General features: G+C 38.4%; 1 protein-coding gene across 1 annotated transcript in view; it reads right to left on the bottom strand.

Annotated features, from left to right (window-relative positions):
• Positions 1-17,648, bottom strand: part of LOC139143267 (kinesin-like protein KIF11-B) — a 33,316-nt gene that overhangs the window by 13,536 nt on the left and 2,132 nt on the right. The window contains exons 3-15 of the mRNA XM_070713461.1: positions 16,010-16,107; positions 12,480-12,558; positions 12,029-12,205; positions 11,043-11,167; positions 10,019-10,176; positions 8,892-8,970; positions 8,563-8,659; positions 4,720-4,815; positions 4,331-4,419; positions 3,733-3,820; positions 1,365-1,478; positions 918-1,013; positions 234-441 (exon numbers count right to left, since the gene is read on the bottom strand). Coding sequence (XP_070569562.1) covers positions 234-441; positions 918-1,013; positions 1,365-1,478; positions 3,733-3,820; positions 4,331-4,419; positions 4,720-4,815; positions 8,563-8,659; positions 8,892-8,970; positions 10,019-10,176; positions 11,043-11,167; positions 12,029-12,205; positions 12,480-12,558; positions 16,010-16,107 — 1,504 coding nt within the window. The remainder of the gene's footprint in view (positions 1-233; positions 442-917; positions 1,014-1,364; positions 1,479-3,732; positions 3,821-4,330; positions 4,420-4,719; positions 4,816-8,562; positions 8,660-8,891; positions 8,971-10,018; positions 10,177-11,042; positions 11,168-12,028; positions 12,206-12,479; positions 12,559-16,009; positions 16,108-17,648) is intronic.

Genomic DNA, 17,648 nt, shown 5'->3' with positions numbered 1-17,648 from the left:
ACCTTTGACTGACTTGGCAGGACAGTTGGTGATGGGCCTGACAGAAAAATACAGCCTCCATGTATATCTGGCATATTCATGTCCCTACATTACCATATTCTAAATTGTACAATATGATAAGGTAGGGACAGTCACAGATCTGTTATTATCAAGAACTCAGGTTACTGTCCTTTTTCAAATCTTGGCACACCAAATACAAAATCTTTTGACGGCTATTAGTTTGAAGTTCTTACCTAGTCCAGCTTGGTGATTTGTAAGCCATTGTACTTGCTTATCACAGTTGCTAGTTGTATTTTGTTGCATCTTTCTAAAGTTAGCAGATACCACTTGTTTGAATCTTGTCTGTTCTGACACATTGTGTTCTTCTACTGCTTGTTTTCTGTCCAGCTTATCATGTACTCCAGTGAGATCATGCAAACCAGCCGTTGTGGTGGATAACAGCTGATGGACAGAAAATATTCAAATTATTCACAGTAAAATCATGTATTTTTAATCATTAAAATGTCTTGCTAAACAGCAAATTAATTTCAGAGTTATAGAATAAAGGAAAAAGGTTCATGGTTTGACAAAATTGGACCAATTATTGCAAATTTTAATGAAATATTTTTATTGATTCAAATTAGTTGTTGTGATGCCAAGACTATTAATTCAAGGGCTTAGAGGCTGTGTTTGGAGAAGAACTATTGTTAAAAAGTCATTAAGGGTAAAATTCGATCAATGATTGTTGTTACTGTTTTCAACAAAAACATCAGCCTGTACTTACAATGGTAAACTTTCATGAAACAATTTCCTTTTCCAGAAAAAAGTATAGGTTTGAATTACAATTTAACATTTCATAGTTTCATATAAATCATCAATACAAATATTTGATATACAAAAGGGTTGTAAAAAGCCCATTCCATGACTCTATGACTTACCTTTGTAGCCTGATTGTAGAGACAGTTTTCAGTATCTGCATGGGCCTCCATGAGATGTTGCTTCTGGTCTCTTTCAATTATAGTTTCCTTGAGATTCTTGTGAATCACACAGAAAAAATAGTAAAGAAAATCAAGATTGTTGTCTATTATCAATATAAATGATCAATAGAAAGTAAGTAACCATACAATTTTACACAAGCCTGGATATAAATTATATATTTATTGACCAAAATGTTTTGAAATCAAATGAGCTTGTTGTTTCCCTGTACCACTAGAGGGCGCTCTTATATATTGTAATGTTTTTTGAAACCTGTTTTTGTATGTTCTTATCAACTTACAACCGATTCTTTCCATAGAGAATGTTAGTCTTATGATGTTATGATATGAACACAGTAAAATGGTCCCTGTCTTGTCATTACAGTTATGTATATAGAAAACAAGATTTACCTGTCTGGTTTGGTATAGCCTTGCTGAGGTATCTTCAAGATGTACTTCAGTGGTTGCTAGTTTCTCAGATGTCGCTTCAAGTTCATTCTTTGTATCCTGGAATAAGTCTGTTATCTGACGAAGAATGAAATCAAACTTAGCATTCAGGAATGGAGAAAAATACAACTAACATGAAATGCAGTGATGTACACGCAGTGTACTTCACTTTTTGGTCTCACTGTAGACACTAGTTTTCTAGAAATTCTTATCCTGCTGGCAAGGTGCCTTTCAAGATTTACAAAATCTCTGGGAATTTCTTGCAACATCCGTGAATCAGCTCCATACTTTATGCATGCATTGTGTACAACTTTCACACAGATAACTCTGAAGTCAGGGGCGCTTCATCTTGACTTACAGGGCGCTGCACTGCCTGCTAGATAAATAGTGTCACTGTCAGTACAACATTACTATCATGCCATGAAGTGTTTTTAAGTGTGTCAGAGCATCCACTACCTCAGTAGCATAGATCTCTGTAGACCAATCAAATCATCTCATCTTCTTTTACATTCTCTGTAAGCAGGGCTAAAAACACATTAACCTTGATGACTCTCTCTCTGTGTTTCATGGGTCTGACCAATACAGCTGACTTGTTGAATGATATAAAATGAAAAAAATTAATGTCCAAACACAACATTTTGTCTCTTTTAACCCTTTTCCTGCCAAGTCGGTGAAAATCCGCTTGAAATTCGGTGTAGCTAGAAGCTGAGCAGCCACGGCCGTTATCCTCCTAAGGCGGTGGAAATCGGGCTCCTTTTTGGTACCCCCTTTCCTGCCTAGTCGACGGAACTACGTGTAGCAAACCCTTGCTCACGCTAGGGGTCGTTCGAGGACAGGTTTTGGGCGAGGAACGGCGTTTGCTCTCGAAATGGGTTCACAGGGAGTCCAAGGACAGGGAAAGGTGCAGAAACCTGTCCGCCAGTCCCCCACACCCGAGGGGGGCTGGTTTTTTTTTACCGCTTTTTAGCGGACTTGGCAGGATAGCATGGTGACGTTTTCTGGCGGAGTTGGACGTACTTGGCTGCCTGGCACTATACAGATTGCTGCCGAACTTGACCAACTCGGCAATGCTAATCTAGAAGGCTACCTCTTGCAAACGACTTGGCAGATATGCCGATGGTGCGAGACGAAAGTCACTTATTCAGTTGTGCGTGACTGAAAATGAGAATGTATTTTTGACGGGACGGCTCGACTTGTTCCTCCCATGGAACGGATATGAACGACTCGGAAATACCATTACAAACTGGTGTCCGACGTACTAAGCTGGGCTTCAGCTCTGCAAGTTCAAGCCAGGCAACGTCCTTCACTGCCTTGGCCGTGCCATTCAATGGACGTAGCTTTGGATTTTTTATTTATTCCACCGTCCGAAGTACTGGCTCTGGTTTGCAGGCAAACGTATCCTCTTGCCGATGCATTGGTAACTACGTACGCTGTTTGCGTACAGAGAATTCAAAGGGCACATGAGGTCAATATGCTACATGTACGGGGATACCGTCTGCATTTAGCAGGGACTGCTTTTGTTATGCAAACCAGCTAGCAGTACAATATGGCTGCCAGCATGTGGACACGTCGATGGCTAGAACAATGGAAGCATATTGCGTTGCACCCGTGCATCGCAAAAGTGAACTGAAGACTTGGGGGTAGTGACTGGTTATCACTGGTTAGCTGCAGCCCAAGCCATGTCGGTACAAACCCGTACCTGACTGAGGACCACTCGATTAAGTCAGTAATGAACGGTAACACTCGTAAGCCAACTCCCAACTGAGCTGGCAAAACTACGTAAAGCTGTGCTTCAATGGCTCAGCCATGTCGTTAATACAACGGCAAAAACGTAGTTTTTGTGCTACACTGCCAAGTCGTTGGAGGTACGTATTCAATTGACCCTACCCTGGGGAAACAGGACAGGTTTGACGGTGCTGCTGCACCCCTAGCACGACCCTCAGGGTCTCTGACTAACAGACGAGTGAGGTGATGTTTGTGCCTAGCGGACGTACGTAATACTGAAGGAGTTTATTTCCGAAAAAATAAACATGAAACGGCAATAAAATGACGCACTCCCAGGGGCAAACAAAGCCGGTGACCTCAATTTTTTTCTGCAGCAACCCTTGAGCTCCTTCCCCTGTCTACGGGCATGTAGAAATTATCGAAGTCTAACACGTATAAGTACGGCTAAAACTACACTGAAAATGGGCGATTTCTGCCAAAATGCCTGGCAGGATAACATGCAGGAGAGCCAATCTTTTGCAGGCACATATTATGGGGCGGTTTTCTACTGACTTGGGAGAATAACGGACAAGGGCGCTCGGCAGGAAAAGGGTTAATAATGTTATACCTTTTTGATCTCATCTCCCATGGCAACAATTTTGCTGTTGAGATCTTCAACTGTCTGTGACTGACATGTTATCTGGGCTTCCATGGCACTGCAAGACAACAATTAAAGTTTCTTTGAGATTTAAATGATTAACTACTGTATTGAAAAAATTCTCCTTTCAAAATCAAAGACACAGTGAAGTCAATATTCTCTTCAACACAACTCCCCTGAACTCCTTCTTTCATCCATTATACTGTTATGGTAAAATTAAATTAAAGCAAATATAGCCAGAAATAGGAGAGAGTGTGTTTCTCATATGTAAGCATGTCAATCATAAAAAGCTGCAAGCTGTACCAGTATTCGCTTGACAAAATATGAAAACACTGACAGTGTGCTACACATTAGAGAAAATATGAACAAATGATAATCACATGTACATTTCTTAACAGTGAATTTATCATGGTTATCTTGCTGAATGTCAGAATACCTACGTCATTCAAACCTTCCTGTTTTGTTGTAGACATGACAGTCATAGACTCTTGTCAGATACAAACTTAAAAAAAAATGCATTGCTACAGGATTTTATGGTTATTCTTATGGTTAAAATTTTAAATCTTACTGGTATGTCTCCTTGGAAACAAAGAAGCCATCTTTTTCTCTTGCTGCATGCAAATCAAGGCGGAGTCTTTCAATTTCTTCAGTGTATTGCTGAAAGTAAAGTTACACAGAGTGGTTTTGTTCAGTGTTACCACTTTAAGTTATCTTCATTTTTGTACAGTTTCCTGTTTTCAATTGCAATGGAAAAAAAAATCTTTTGTTCTTCACTATTAAATGAGTATTTGCAGTAGGTTCCTGTAGACAAGCTTTGACTGCAAAAACACAAAATAGCAATTAAAACAGACTTGTCCAAAGAAAACATCAGCTTAATCATATAATCCAACATGCAAACTATTCTACTGATGTCAACTTCAATCTTCTTAATATATATTTTCAAAACTTCAGACTCACCTTAATCAAAGCTCTTTTTGTCATCTTCTGGTTCACTTCAGGTCTGTTTGTGATGTTACGGGCTCTGTGAGCATAGTCCAGCGTACTCAAACTTTCCTAAGATTAGATCATGAGACAGACTTCATCAATGTAAAAAGGAAATTTTTGCTTCAAACACAACGCTGTTTTTCCATTTTTCTTGTGCAAAACATTTTGAATATGGTAAGATTGGTTTTTAGTCCCCGCGGACGAAGTCCGGCGGGGACTTATAGATTGGGTCCCGTCTGTGCGTCCGTCCGTCCGTCCGTCCGTCCGTCCGTCCGTCATCAACAGTTTCTCAGACACTGCTGAACCAATTTCGTTCAAACTTGGCACAAAGGCATAGCACTATGACCTACAGATGCACGTCGATTTATTTTGTGATACGATCGAATTTGGCCGCGAGGCGGCCATTTCAGTGTTCTCCCCAGGCCGTTTAACAGGATCGGCCCCGATCCTTTATTTTTTTCGCCCGATCCTTTATTTTTTCGCCCGATCCTTTATTATTTCAAGCCGATCCTGTTTCGTGTCCGCCGATTCTCTTTCAATGTGGCTGAAGACCTATTGTTTCTCGGCGGCGATTTTGTGTGAAACGAGTTCAAGTGTGAAACGGTTCTAATGTGGCGATAACACGACGTGCCAGATGATTAAAAGGTTTATTCCATCGCCAAAATGTGTGAAATGGTTAGACTGTTATCCTCTCATGTCGATGCTTTAGGTGTTTTACACACAATGAGGCAGGGTTATCGGGTGCAAAGCACCCAAAGTCGCGCTTGTCTGTGAGGAGAATAAACGGGGCGGCCGTAGTGCAAATGAACATCGGCTAACAGACGGATGAAACTTAAATTCAAAAAGCATGAAATGTGTTACGCTGCCGATCGTACAGGCAACGGCCATTTTATATAACATAACGGACATGGAGTATACTCAACCATGGATGTAAAAATTAAAAATTACATCCATGACTCAACGAAAGGCTCGGTGTTGCATCTTTGCCAGCGGCACTCAGTCACCTCCATGGTCAAAGCATCTATACTAGGTAATTGGTTGAACTGCCGTTGCCACCCATGTCTCGCTCTGGTAAGAATCCGAAGGTCAGGAAAAGTGATTTCGATCAGAAGTGGCTGAAATCGTACGATTGGTTGAGACAAAATTCAGATGCAAAAATGTATGGTACTGCCGCGTGTTCATATCGTTGCGTGTCCGAGCATGGAGGTAGTAGAGACCGAGTTAGCCATTTCCAGATCTGTGTACTCGTACGTCAACATGACGTTGAAGCCATGTGTGTCACCTCGTGTCACGCATTCGTAACTTGCATGGATTCGTTCGATTGACTTTGAGAAAAAATTTCACTTGATCCAGTTTCAAAACCCACGACCCTTTTTACAATATTCAGGGTACCATGAAATGAAATAAAAAGGAACTACATGAGTTAAAATAATCATTCGTGTGATCATCTGAATACAGCAGCTATGTATGTACGGTTAGGATATACAGTATAGGTTCAAAGGTCGCGTGTGTTCAAGCGTGCTCCACACACACAATGCATGGCTACGGCCGACGCCGCGCAGTTGTCGAAGTTTCGTACGTTTGTTGAAGTAGAAGTCGATGCAATTTCAAATCTTGTTCTTGAAAATACCCGGTATCAATATTTTCGGGCTTCTCTTTATTATGAATTGAGTTTTAAAGTCAACATATTTCTCTGCAGGCATGCTCCTCTGACTTTGAGAAAAAATTTCACTTGATCCAGTTTCAGTCCCGTATGAACTTGTCCGTGTAACTAACTGTTTTGCCATGGACGTTTAAAACAGACGTCCATGGTTTTAGCAATCTGGCTACAGACAAACACGTACCGGTCGTAACAGAGGATCACATAAAACGTCTGATTTTGAATGTTATTCTAAAGAGAACTGGAAGACTTTGAATGAAAATATTGATGTAATTTATGAAGTGCTTAAAGTGCACAAAAGATTTTACTTTATTTTATCCTTTTATTGTGGGATTTTTTCTGATGCTATGGAGTGACATATGTATTGCATAATTAACATAAAATTTACATAGTTATTGTTATGCAAATCAGCCGACCCTGTTTCAGAAATTTCTGGGGAGAACACTGCATTTTGTTGCGATTTTTCATGTCTTTGGACCACAACTCAGACATCCTTGAGCAGATTATGTTCAAACTTGGCAAAAAAGGCATAACACTATGGATGTCAAATAATTTTGCGATATAATCTAATATGGGCGCGAGGCGGCCATTTTGTTGCGATTTTTCGTGTCTTTGGACCATAACTCAGACATCCTTGAACAGATTCTGTTCAAACTTGGCACAAAGGCATAACACTATGGCCTACATGTGCATGTCAAATAAGTTTGCGATACGATCCAATATGGCCGCGAGGCGGCCATTTTGTTTGCGATTTTTCGTGTCTTTGAACCATAACTCAAACATCCTCAAACTGATTCTGTTCAAACTTGGCACAAAGGCATAAGACTATGGCCTACACATGCATGTCAAATAAGTTTGCGATACGATCCAATATGGGCGTGAGGCGGCCATTTTGTTGCGATTTTTCATGTCTATGGACCATAACTCAGACATTCTTGAACCAATTCTGTTCAAATGTGGCACAAAAGCAAAATAGTATGCCCTTCATATGAACACCAATTTATTTTGTGAAATGATCCAATATGGCTGACAGGTGGCCATTTTGTTTGGATTTTTTCATGTCTTTGAACCGTAACTCAAACATCCTTGAATCGATTTTGTTCAAACTTGGCACAAAGGCAAAACACGTACTATGGCATGCATATGCATGTATCAATTAACCTTGCGATAGGATCCAATATGGCTGCAGAACTGCCATTTTGTTGGAATTTTGCATGTCTTTGAAGCATAATTCAAAGGTCATTACACCCATTTTGTCCAAACTTGGCACAAAGATCAAGCACTATGGCATACATGTCAATTTACTTCGTGACATGTTCCAATATGGCTGCCAGATTGTAAATTTTTTCCAATATCTCTGCCCGATGGTCATTTTTGGATTTTTTCATGTCTTTGAGGCTTAATCATATGCAAATATTCCTTAACCAATGTTGTTGAGACTTGGTACAAAGATAAAGTACCATGGCATACATATGCATGTCTACTAATTTTGTGCTATGATCCATATGGTCAAGAGACAGCCATTTGATTTCAATTTTGGTGTGATTTTTTATGTCTTTGAAACATAAACATAGGTCACTGTCCCTCGATGGACTGATTTTGTTCAAACGTGATACGAAGATAAAATACTATGGCTGCATTCTTGTGCACATTAAATTGTTTCATTATATGATCCGAAATGGCTGATGGCTGATTACAACAACATACCCAATCCCATAGCATTTCGAAAATTCCACCAAACCATGTGTATAGTATGTGCCGTCATGACACTAGAGGCAGTGAGGGCATCGTTATGTGTGATGTAATCAAAAGTTCCTTCAGTGGTCATTACCGGCAGAGATGAGTCATTTATTGAACGTTCCTCAGATTACTTCATTATGCAAGTCACAGGCCTGATGAACCCGTTGCATCAATGTCATTGCACAGCGACCTAGACCACAGCTACCTAGACACCAAAGATTATAACAAAATGGACAAGCGGGGACTGTGTCATCAACGATGACTTGTTCTGATCAAATCAGGAATTATGTTAGGTTCATTTGAATCAGCTATTGACAAAGTTAAGTAAAGTTACACTCTTTCAGTAAATTGGACATCACAAATGTGATTGATGATGGATGTCATGTGAGAAAAAACTTAAAATGAAATAAACTGACCTCTATGTTACAATGTGCTGGAGACACAGTAGCTATGATTGAAGTTTTTGTACTGCCACCTAAGGAGTCTTGAAGGAGCCTGGTCAACTTACTCTCTCTGTAAAAACAGGAGTGTCGATAGTGATTGCCTTCTGGTTTTTCATAAGTTTTTTCAAACTTCAATGACTGTATAACGTGGTTCATGAAAAAATATTACCAATACAGAGAATTGAAAATAAGGTGAGAGAGTACAGTGTATTCTATAATAGGCCTGTAAAGTTTCACTCTAAGCGGGGAAATAAAAATGAGAGAGCCATGTTCTAAGTAATCACTAGTTGCCGTTATCTTACCTGTATGGAATGTGTGGGGCATGCTCTGTCAGGGATGTGATGACACGACCAAGGGTCAATAAACTTTGATTGATGTTGCCTGAGAGTGGGAAAAACAATTTTAGTAAAGAATGACTAACAACTAAATTACGAAATTTCTGCTTAAAATTGAAATGAGAAGTGATCCTGACTATCTCAGCAGTGATAAAAATAAAGTTACAAGATCAGTTCAGAGAACTCATTAAATCAAAGACACAGAATAATATTATAAATGTTTTCAAAATTTCATCCACAAAGAACCAAAGACAGTGATACAGAGAAATGCATTGGTGTTCATCAGTTCGTTCTCCAGTTGATGTCTGTTTATGGAAGGCATTGCAAATTATTCAAATTGATGTGCGCTGTAGCGATATTTTCTGTGCCATTAAATTTATCAATGGAACTTTTATGGAAAACTTGTTGGTGCTACTAATTTTATGTATTAAGGGAGAACGCACCTCAGGGACAGACATTCGGACTCTCAACCTTTTACAATTCTCTTTTGATATACCACATGTGGGGGTTCATTTTAAACCTCTTGGTGAAAGAAAACTTTTCACCGGCTTAATTTTTCGAAATTCGAAAATTTTTATTTTTCGCCATAGAGTTAACACAGGGATGGCGGCCATTTTGAATTTCTAATATCGGTAAATCTTGGGAAATTTGTTTCTCTAGTACCAAAATTTGCACGGTGACCCCTATTTTTATTCTTGATTTCGAAAGAGAATGATTGAAAGATTCCTTGAGGAAAGTTAGAGCAAAAGTTTAAGTCTTTCACTTTCGAGGTGCATATTACCTTAAAACATTAAGTTTGATAAGAATTCCAATAGACAATAAACATGTTAGGTTTAACCGACAAAATGAGATTGTATTTGTACAACAGGCCTCCTGGGAATAAAAATGTCCCACTCTGACTACTGCAACATTCTATGGAACATGGATGCTGAAGTGTCATGACATTACAATACAAATTGAGGATAAACACATATACAGTCAAAAAGTTCTTTATACGTTTCTTCATGTGGTTATGTTTGTACATGGTTAATTTGAATTTCCATTTTCACCTCTATGATGATAGTTTTCCAGAATTCATAAGAACAAAGGCATACCAGCTTCCTTGGCTCTTCTGTCCACAGCACCAGATCTTCCGATATTCTCAGATCCGGCTAAATCAACCAGATACAGCTTACCACACTTGACCATCTCCTCTCCATCATTGGCCACTTCCTTGATGTGAACCAGTATTGTGAACACTGCATGCGAACGACTGTCAACAGAAAAGAAGTCATCCATTTTGCTTTATCAACACAACACTCAAAAAAATGTATTGTCAGCAGAAATACTACAATTCTTATTTTGCTTTGCACTTCATATTTTTCAAAATAAGCTGAAGATACTCGATCTGAGGCTTGAGGTATTTAGCTACCATGCCGAAATACACATAACAGATGGAATTTCTGATAATGCTTTGTCACTGATGCTACCAGTATAAAAACATGACTCAAGCAACTTCAGAGGAAGGTGTGAATTCGAAGCTTCAAAGAAAGTGTTGATACTGGACACCATCAGTGGATCCTTACATGTAATACAAGTTGATTTTCTGATTGCGATCAGCCCAGTACATTGCATGGATATTGACTATACACTCCACCTGCTTACATCGGCTATATTACAACCATTTTCAATATTAGACAGTGAAGCTACTGCAGTGAACTGCAAAAAAACTGCTACTCTAATTAGTTTCAGCTGTAGCTGTAGCCACTTGAGTTTTGATCAAGGCTACATGATAAAGACAAAAATTATGCTTGTACAAAGGAAAAACTAGCTCTGTCTGGGGCTGGGGTTGTAAATGAGAGTTTACGATTGACAACCTGTGTTCAAGATTAAGATACAATGTAACATTACCATGCACTGGTCCATGTACAAATCTTGTTTATTTCAACTTCCCCAGACAAACTGTCTGCATGGGACATACAATGTTGTCGACTTTGCCAGCTAGCTACAGCTGAAACTAATTAGTGGGAGCAGTTTTATTGCAGTTCACTGCAGTGGCTTAGCTATCTAATACTGAAAATGGTTGTAAAGTAAACATGGCTGCTACAACTTTACAAATGAGTGCAAAGGGAAACCAACCTTGAGTGATCATTCATCTTGGTGGCAGCGGTCTGTCGTTTCTTCCAGCCTATCTCCAAAATGTGAAATACTTCATTCTTGTCGTGTACTGGTCTTTCTTCAAGCCCTGATATGACAACAGAACCCTGCAAATCAAATATCATAAACTACCATTGTTAGTAGTCAAGACATATTACATCATGTTATTCACACTGGCATGTAGCTTGTTGAAGGACAACAAAAACAAACTGAACTCTGGCAGTATGCCCTCTAACCTGTCACATTTTACAAACTCAAGTTAATGGAAATTGGCCAGGTAAAATCCAGAAATTGAATAGAACATGGCACAAACAAAACTATGTATACGCAAACATGCACAGAAATACCAATACATGTATTTTACACACACTTGTACATGTATATTTTTACAAATGCAAAGTCTGGGACATGTTGTGCTTCACTAGTTTTAACAAACTTGATCTGATGGTGAAATATGAACTTGGCAGGATTAGGTTAAGGAATTTCTGGCTAGCTCTGTTACCAGAGCTAGCTCCCAAAATAAGCTTGATATCCCTAGAGCCAAATTGAATGTTTTTAAAAACACATGGTCAGTACAGGGAGCTATGGAATGGAATAAGTTGAAAACAGAAGTCAAATCTTCTGAGACACTTGTCTCTTTTAAAAGAAATTATTTAAAACAATATTGGGCAGAATTTTAATTTTTTCTTGCTTTTCCTGTTAAATGTGGCAGTTGTTATATATGGTGTTTGTATTTTCACTCTTGAAAATTGTTTTTGTGGTTTTGTATATATTTGTTGTTATGTCGAGGGCCCGGGGGGAGATAAACTCTCTCTAGAGTTTACCAGGCTACCCTCATTAAATAAACCCAAATAAAATAAAATAAAAAAAAATATCTTCACACCAGGCTTTTGTCAGTGAAATCTTTGTGAGTCCCTGGTATATCAGTTCATCTCAGGGAGCCACACTGAACACTATCTTACATTCACCTTTTTCACATTGTCTTCGTACATGCGTAGTTTACTGTCACCATCTCCAAGCAAATCAAACAGCTCCTCCTGGTAGATCTCAAGAAATGATACACGGACTGAAAACTCAACATTCATCCGTTGCAATGTCTCAAAGAGTTGATGAAGTGTCCTGGGAATGATTCCGGCAAGTGGATCCTTGGGACAAATTGGAATAAAGAAAGTCAACAATACAATCCAAAGCTATACTTTCATACAAAGTACAGAGAATTTCAGAAAAAATATATTTACAATAGAAAATGAATAAATAACATTATGCTGAAATTTGGTGGCAAGGAGTTGGTGATATAAATTTAACTGTGTAAGATCTTGATACAAAGCCAGCTATAGTTCCATATGCATATACTATAGTTCTTGTTAAGTTCATCACACTTGTTCCATATCACAACAGGACAAAAACTCATTGACTGACCTCATCCCATGCAATGCTTGTATCAGCACTTCTCTCTCCTTCCATTGTGAAAGTTTTTCCAGTTCCAGTCTGTCCATAACTGTTTATAAAAAATAGCGTCAATGACACTGTAGCTCCCATCCTGGACTATTTAGTGTTTGTTCTCTGGTCAGATATTTGAACATGTGTGAAAGGGATAAAGTGCATGAAGTGAAAATACTTAAATGTAATGTACCGGAGACAGTGAAATATGTTTAATGTATTTATTCAGAATATAAAATGGAAAAAATACAGAATTAGATATATCGAATACTGTGATACAACCATTAATTCAACAAGTCATTTCCAATGACATAGTCCCCACTTGTAATAGGAGTAATATGTATCAGGTCTGACCTGAGAGCGAGCGCAGCGTAGGGTATATCGTCATTGATGTTTTCAGGCGATAGCATGCTAATTTCTGTGTTTGATGCATGATGCACATCTTGGCCATTTAGGTTGAATTGTTGTGAATTGTTTTCTAGAATATCATTTATAGCAATTCAACTCAGAAATGCCAAGTTCACTAGCGAAGATTATTTAAAACTGGTGAATTATATGATTCCGATCAGTTTATTATATTAAACAGGGGCGGGAACAGAGGCAAAACACGTACTTGATATTCCCGTTGGTAGCTCTCAGCACAAGATTTTTAATTCTCGCGTGACTTGACCGTTCGTTCTCGCGAGAATAGGCTTGTTTCAAAATGGCGGTGCCTAGTGATGACCGAACCTGGCCTTCAAAAGTGATCGAAAATAGTCATTTTGAACCAAATTTCACACTTTCTTTGAAACAGAGAGATTCTTTTGTCGGATATACACATTGTCGAGTAGGATTTGTGGTAGATGATATCTTTAATTTCACGCAATCCGTGTAAAAGTATTCAAAATGGCCGCCTCCATGGATAAATGCTCTCTTTGCAAACTCGTAGGTATATAGAGATTCCATTCTAAATTTCTTGTACACGCGTTAGTCTTAATGCTCGCTTCGCGAGCGGCCTTCGGCCGCTCTCGCTGCGCTCGCTATTAGTCTTGATGGGGCAGGAAAATGTGGTCATTAAGAAGTATCACTGGAGTGTATATGTTGAGATCTATGGGCACATAGGTCTATGTCGTTGTTCCCAATTTGAAACACATGAGGCATGTCTAAGTTATGGTTCTAAATCGGGAAAAAAGATCAGACCTCTAGCAGTATTGGCCAGCCAAGAAATACATATGCGCATTATAAATGAGGTACAAGATGTGATATCTTAAGGTCTAATATCCTATCAAAATTGGAGGGTATAGAACTTGTGGTTACTGAGTTATGCATATACATATATGTATAATCAAGGTCAAAGGTCATCGAGGTCATGTGACATTTTGAAAAAAAAAAATTATATTGCTAATTAATCCCTTACGCCAAAAAATCAGATCTCTAGCTCTATTCGCTTGCCCAGAATTAGATGTGTACATAATTAATGACGTAAAGCATGTGTTGTCATAAGGTCTCCCATCCTACTAAATACAAAGGACATAGCACTTGTGGTTACTTATTTATTGACATAAACATATATTTTAGGTAAAAGGTCATCGAGGTCACATGACATTTGGTCAAAAAAATTTCTCTCCGATAGTTATCCCTATATACCAAAAATCAGACCTCTAGCTCTATTGGCTCGCTCAAAATTAGATATGTGCATAATTAATGAGGTACAATATGTGGCGTCATAAGGTGTCCCATCATACCATATATGAAGGGTGTACCACTTGTGGTTACTGAGTAATGGACAAATATGTATATTTCAGGTCAAAGGTCACTAAGGTCACGTGACATTTTGTCAAAATATCCGAGATATCTGCATGAACGGATGGACTCACGGATGGACGAACAGACGGACATGACCCAATCTATAAGCCCACTGGACTTCATCCACGGGGACTAAAAATTGTGTCACTACATCCTTTTTGCAATATGAGAAACTAAATTTTTATTTTTCGTGGCCTTATACATGGGAGTCTATGGAGATCCGCCTTATACATGGGAGTCTATGGACGTGTAAACTAAAAATACGCAAATTTCAACACGATTTGCCCAAATTTGGGAAAGGTCACTCCTATGCACTTCCATACCAAGTTTCAAATCAATCGGACTTGTGGTTTCAGAGAAGAAGATTTTTTGACCAAAAATGGGAGAAAATTACAAAAAAATTCATGAAAAATAGCAAGTCCAAGATACTGACCCAAGATTTGCACAATCATTTCATGTCAGCCCAAAGTACTTACATGCTAATTTTTTATGTAATCTGCTCAGTGGTTATTGAGTTTTTTCAATTTTGACTGTTTTTACATTTTTTCACTTAATTTGCATATTTTTGGCAATGACAACTTCATTTGAACAAAATCTCATCTACAGCCCATCATCCATGTACACACCAAATATCAAGATGAAATGTACAGCGGTTTTGGAGTTTTTGATGTTGACGGACAGACATACAGACATACAGACATACAGACACACAGACATACAGACATACATACATTTCCCTAGCCTATAAGAATAGCTTCCATTGCCATATATACATATGGCTATGGGAGCTAAAAATGATATTAATTCTTTAAAAGAAAACAAAAGCAGTATTCTTTCAATTCTTTCCTTTTCTTTTTTACTACGTTCATTCTTAAATTGCATTTTCTTGCGAAGTTGACTCAACTTGCAATTGATGGACTGTTGTCACCAGTCACCAGATCCTTTAGCATCTAAAACGCTGTATATATTAACATTGTATCTAATATGTGTCATTCATCACAGCTACATCATATATCGAAATAATATGCAGAAAGAAATTGTCATAATGTACAATTAACTCCATTCCAAGTGGCATATTCAAAACTATATGTAAGCAAAATCCTTACTTCTCCAAACTGAGAATAAAAAATATTTACATCAATACTACTTTGTGACTTTCACCATCAAGATGGCTCTACTCCCAAATAAAAAGGAATGCACAGTGTTTTACACAGTCAGTATGCACAAGGGATCATGTGATGATGGTAGAAACAGACACACATATGCAAACAATGTGAGCAACAATCCGTGTTGTTCTCCTCACTGAAACATGTTATATTGTCAGTAGTCAGGTTGCTAAACCCGTCTTGCCTACAAACAATAAATGCTTTGATGACATAATTTATGGTATATACCAGAAATTATGTTATTTACATAAAATACATATTATGTGTCTATGCAAGATGTAAATAGAGCTCTGATGATTCAACATATTTCAGTTGGTCGAACAACATAACTATTCACGTGAAACAAGAATGAATCAATATGTGACTTGGTCTCATTAATTTAGCTGTGGAGTGGTCGGGTTGATGGCACAGATTTCTTTATAGATCTGAACTTACCAATACAAACAACTACAAAGTTGACAGAATCCTTTGAGGAAATTTCTCACTGGGCATATGTATTTTTTGGCAAAACATCCTAATGAGTTTGTCACTATCACTTAGTGTCAAAACTGAACTTACGCAAATATTGTACAGTTGTATCCTTGTAATACTTCATCCACAATTGGAACAACTACGGATTTGTAGACATCAATTTGCTTGGCATGTGGTCCAAACACCTGAGAATGAAAAAAAAAATTGTGGCAATGTAAACTAAACATACAAATCATTGTTGTCAGGAAAAGTGATCATGAGTTCACATTTATCCATCACTGAACAGTCAGTGTTCTCCCCAGGCCATTTTTGCGTAGCGGTCCCGCTACGCTTTCGCCTCTCCCCGCTACGCTTTGATTCTCCCCGCTACGCGCTTTAAAATATTCCCGCCATCCTTTAGTTCACACGCAAGCGCTTGCGTAGCTACCAGCTGTTGCATGCATTGTCTACACATTAGCGCTCACTGCAACTTTCAACCTGGTGAAAGAGTGGAAGGTGTGAACTATGGTATGCGTCCGATAACTTGTCCGTAAGTGTTGAGAGGAACGTTAAAACAATAGAAGAATCCGCGGGTTGTTCACAAGTTTTCATTCTACAACGACTATTACGACCAACAAAGACCTTTAGTCGGTATACATCGAGGACAAGTATTCACAGAGTTAGGCGGTGTAGCACTAGCGTTTGATCACATTCCCATGCTTTGATCAACGAAATGGACCGCAAAAGAAACAAAAGAAGCAGTTGACTAGTGAGGTTGATTATGATTTTACAACGATGATCTTTTTTTTTGTCCGAGTACAATCACGATCGCGATCGAGTTCACATTGCATAAATTCCAATATGGCGGCGGCCATGTTGGCCGATGTGTTTATAACGTGTTGACATTGATCCTGGCGTCGCGTGTGGTTCCACTCTGACACGTTCTCTGAAAGATTTTACACCTGATTTTCGAGTGATTCTAGTCATACTTAGTTCATGTCTTGTGATCATCTTGGTGGTATTTTTAAATCAAGAATCGAACGACGATGTTCAGTGGCGGTCTGAGGCAGTGGTAGTTACGGGGGGGGGGGGGGGGGGGGCGGCTGGTTGAAATTGATCCCGTGATGAAACATTATTCGCGGTGTTTGTCGTTCAAAAATGATATAAAACTCAATTACATTTGAATTGTGTAAAGCTTAAACTTATGAATTTTCCTCTTTGTTGGCAATTTTTGACAATTTTATTAGCAATATATGTATTAATGAAACTCCAATCAGACGAACCATTTCTTGCTTTCAATCTGAACTTGCTGTTACTGTTTGAATCTTCTATTTTATTGCAATTGTACTATACTGTGATGATTTATTAAGTGTAATAAAGAGTTTCCATGATGTTCAAATTGCATACTTGTGTGTTACCAATTGCATTTTGTTGTGAGTGTACATGAATGCGTGGGTGCATGTGCAAGCTTATATCCATATGCAAATATAAATTAATGATATGCAAATGATTATGCAAATTAGCCACTACGCTTTTGCTTGATCCTGGGGAGAACATTTATCCATCACTGAACAGTCAGCATCTTCAACACTTTGAACTGCAGAATTATTAATCTCACTTGTTTTCAGTCCTGTCATTTCTATAGCTATGATACTCGCTGATAATAGATAAGACAAGTGATTGTTTCCAAATTTTCAAAACTGAAAATGAAAAGTTTGCCACCAGCTAACAGCAATTAAAAGTGATC

Source organism: Ptychodera flava, chromosome 11, assembly GCF_041260155.1.
Source record: "Ptychodera flava strain L36383 chromosome 11, AS_Pfla_20210202, whole genome shotgun sequence".
In the NCBI taxonomy this organism is placed as follows: domain Eukaryota; kingdom Metazoa; phylum Hemichordata; class Enteropneusta; family Ptychoderidae; genus Ptychodera; species Ptychodera flava.
Note: the sequence above shows the minus strand (reverse complement) of the source record. Positions and strands in the feature narration are given on the sequence as shown.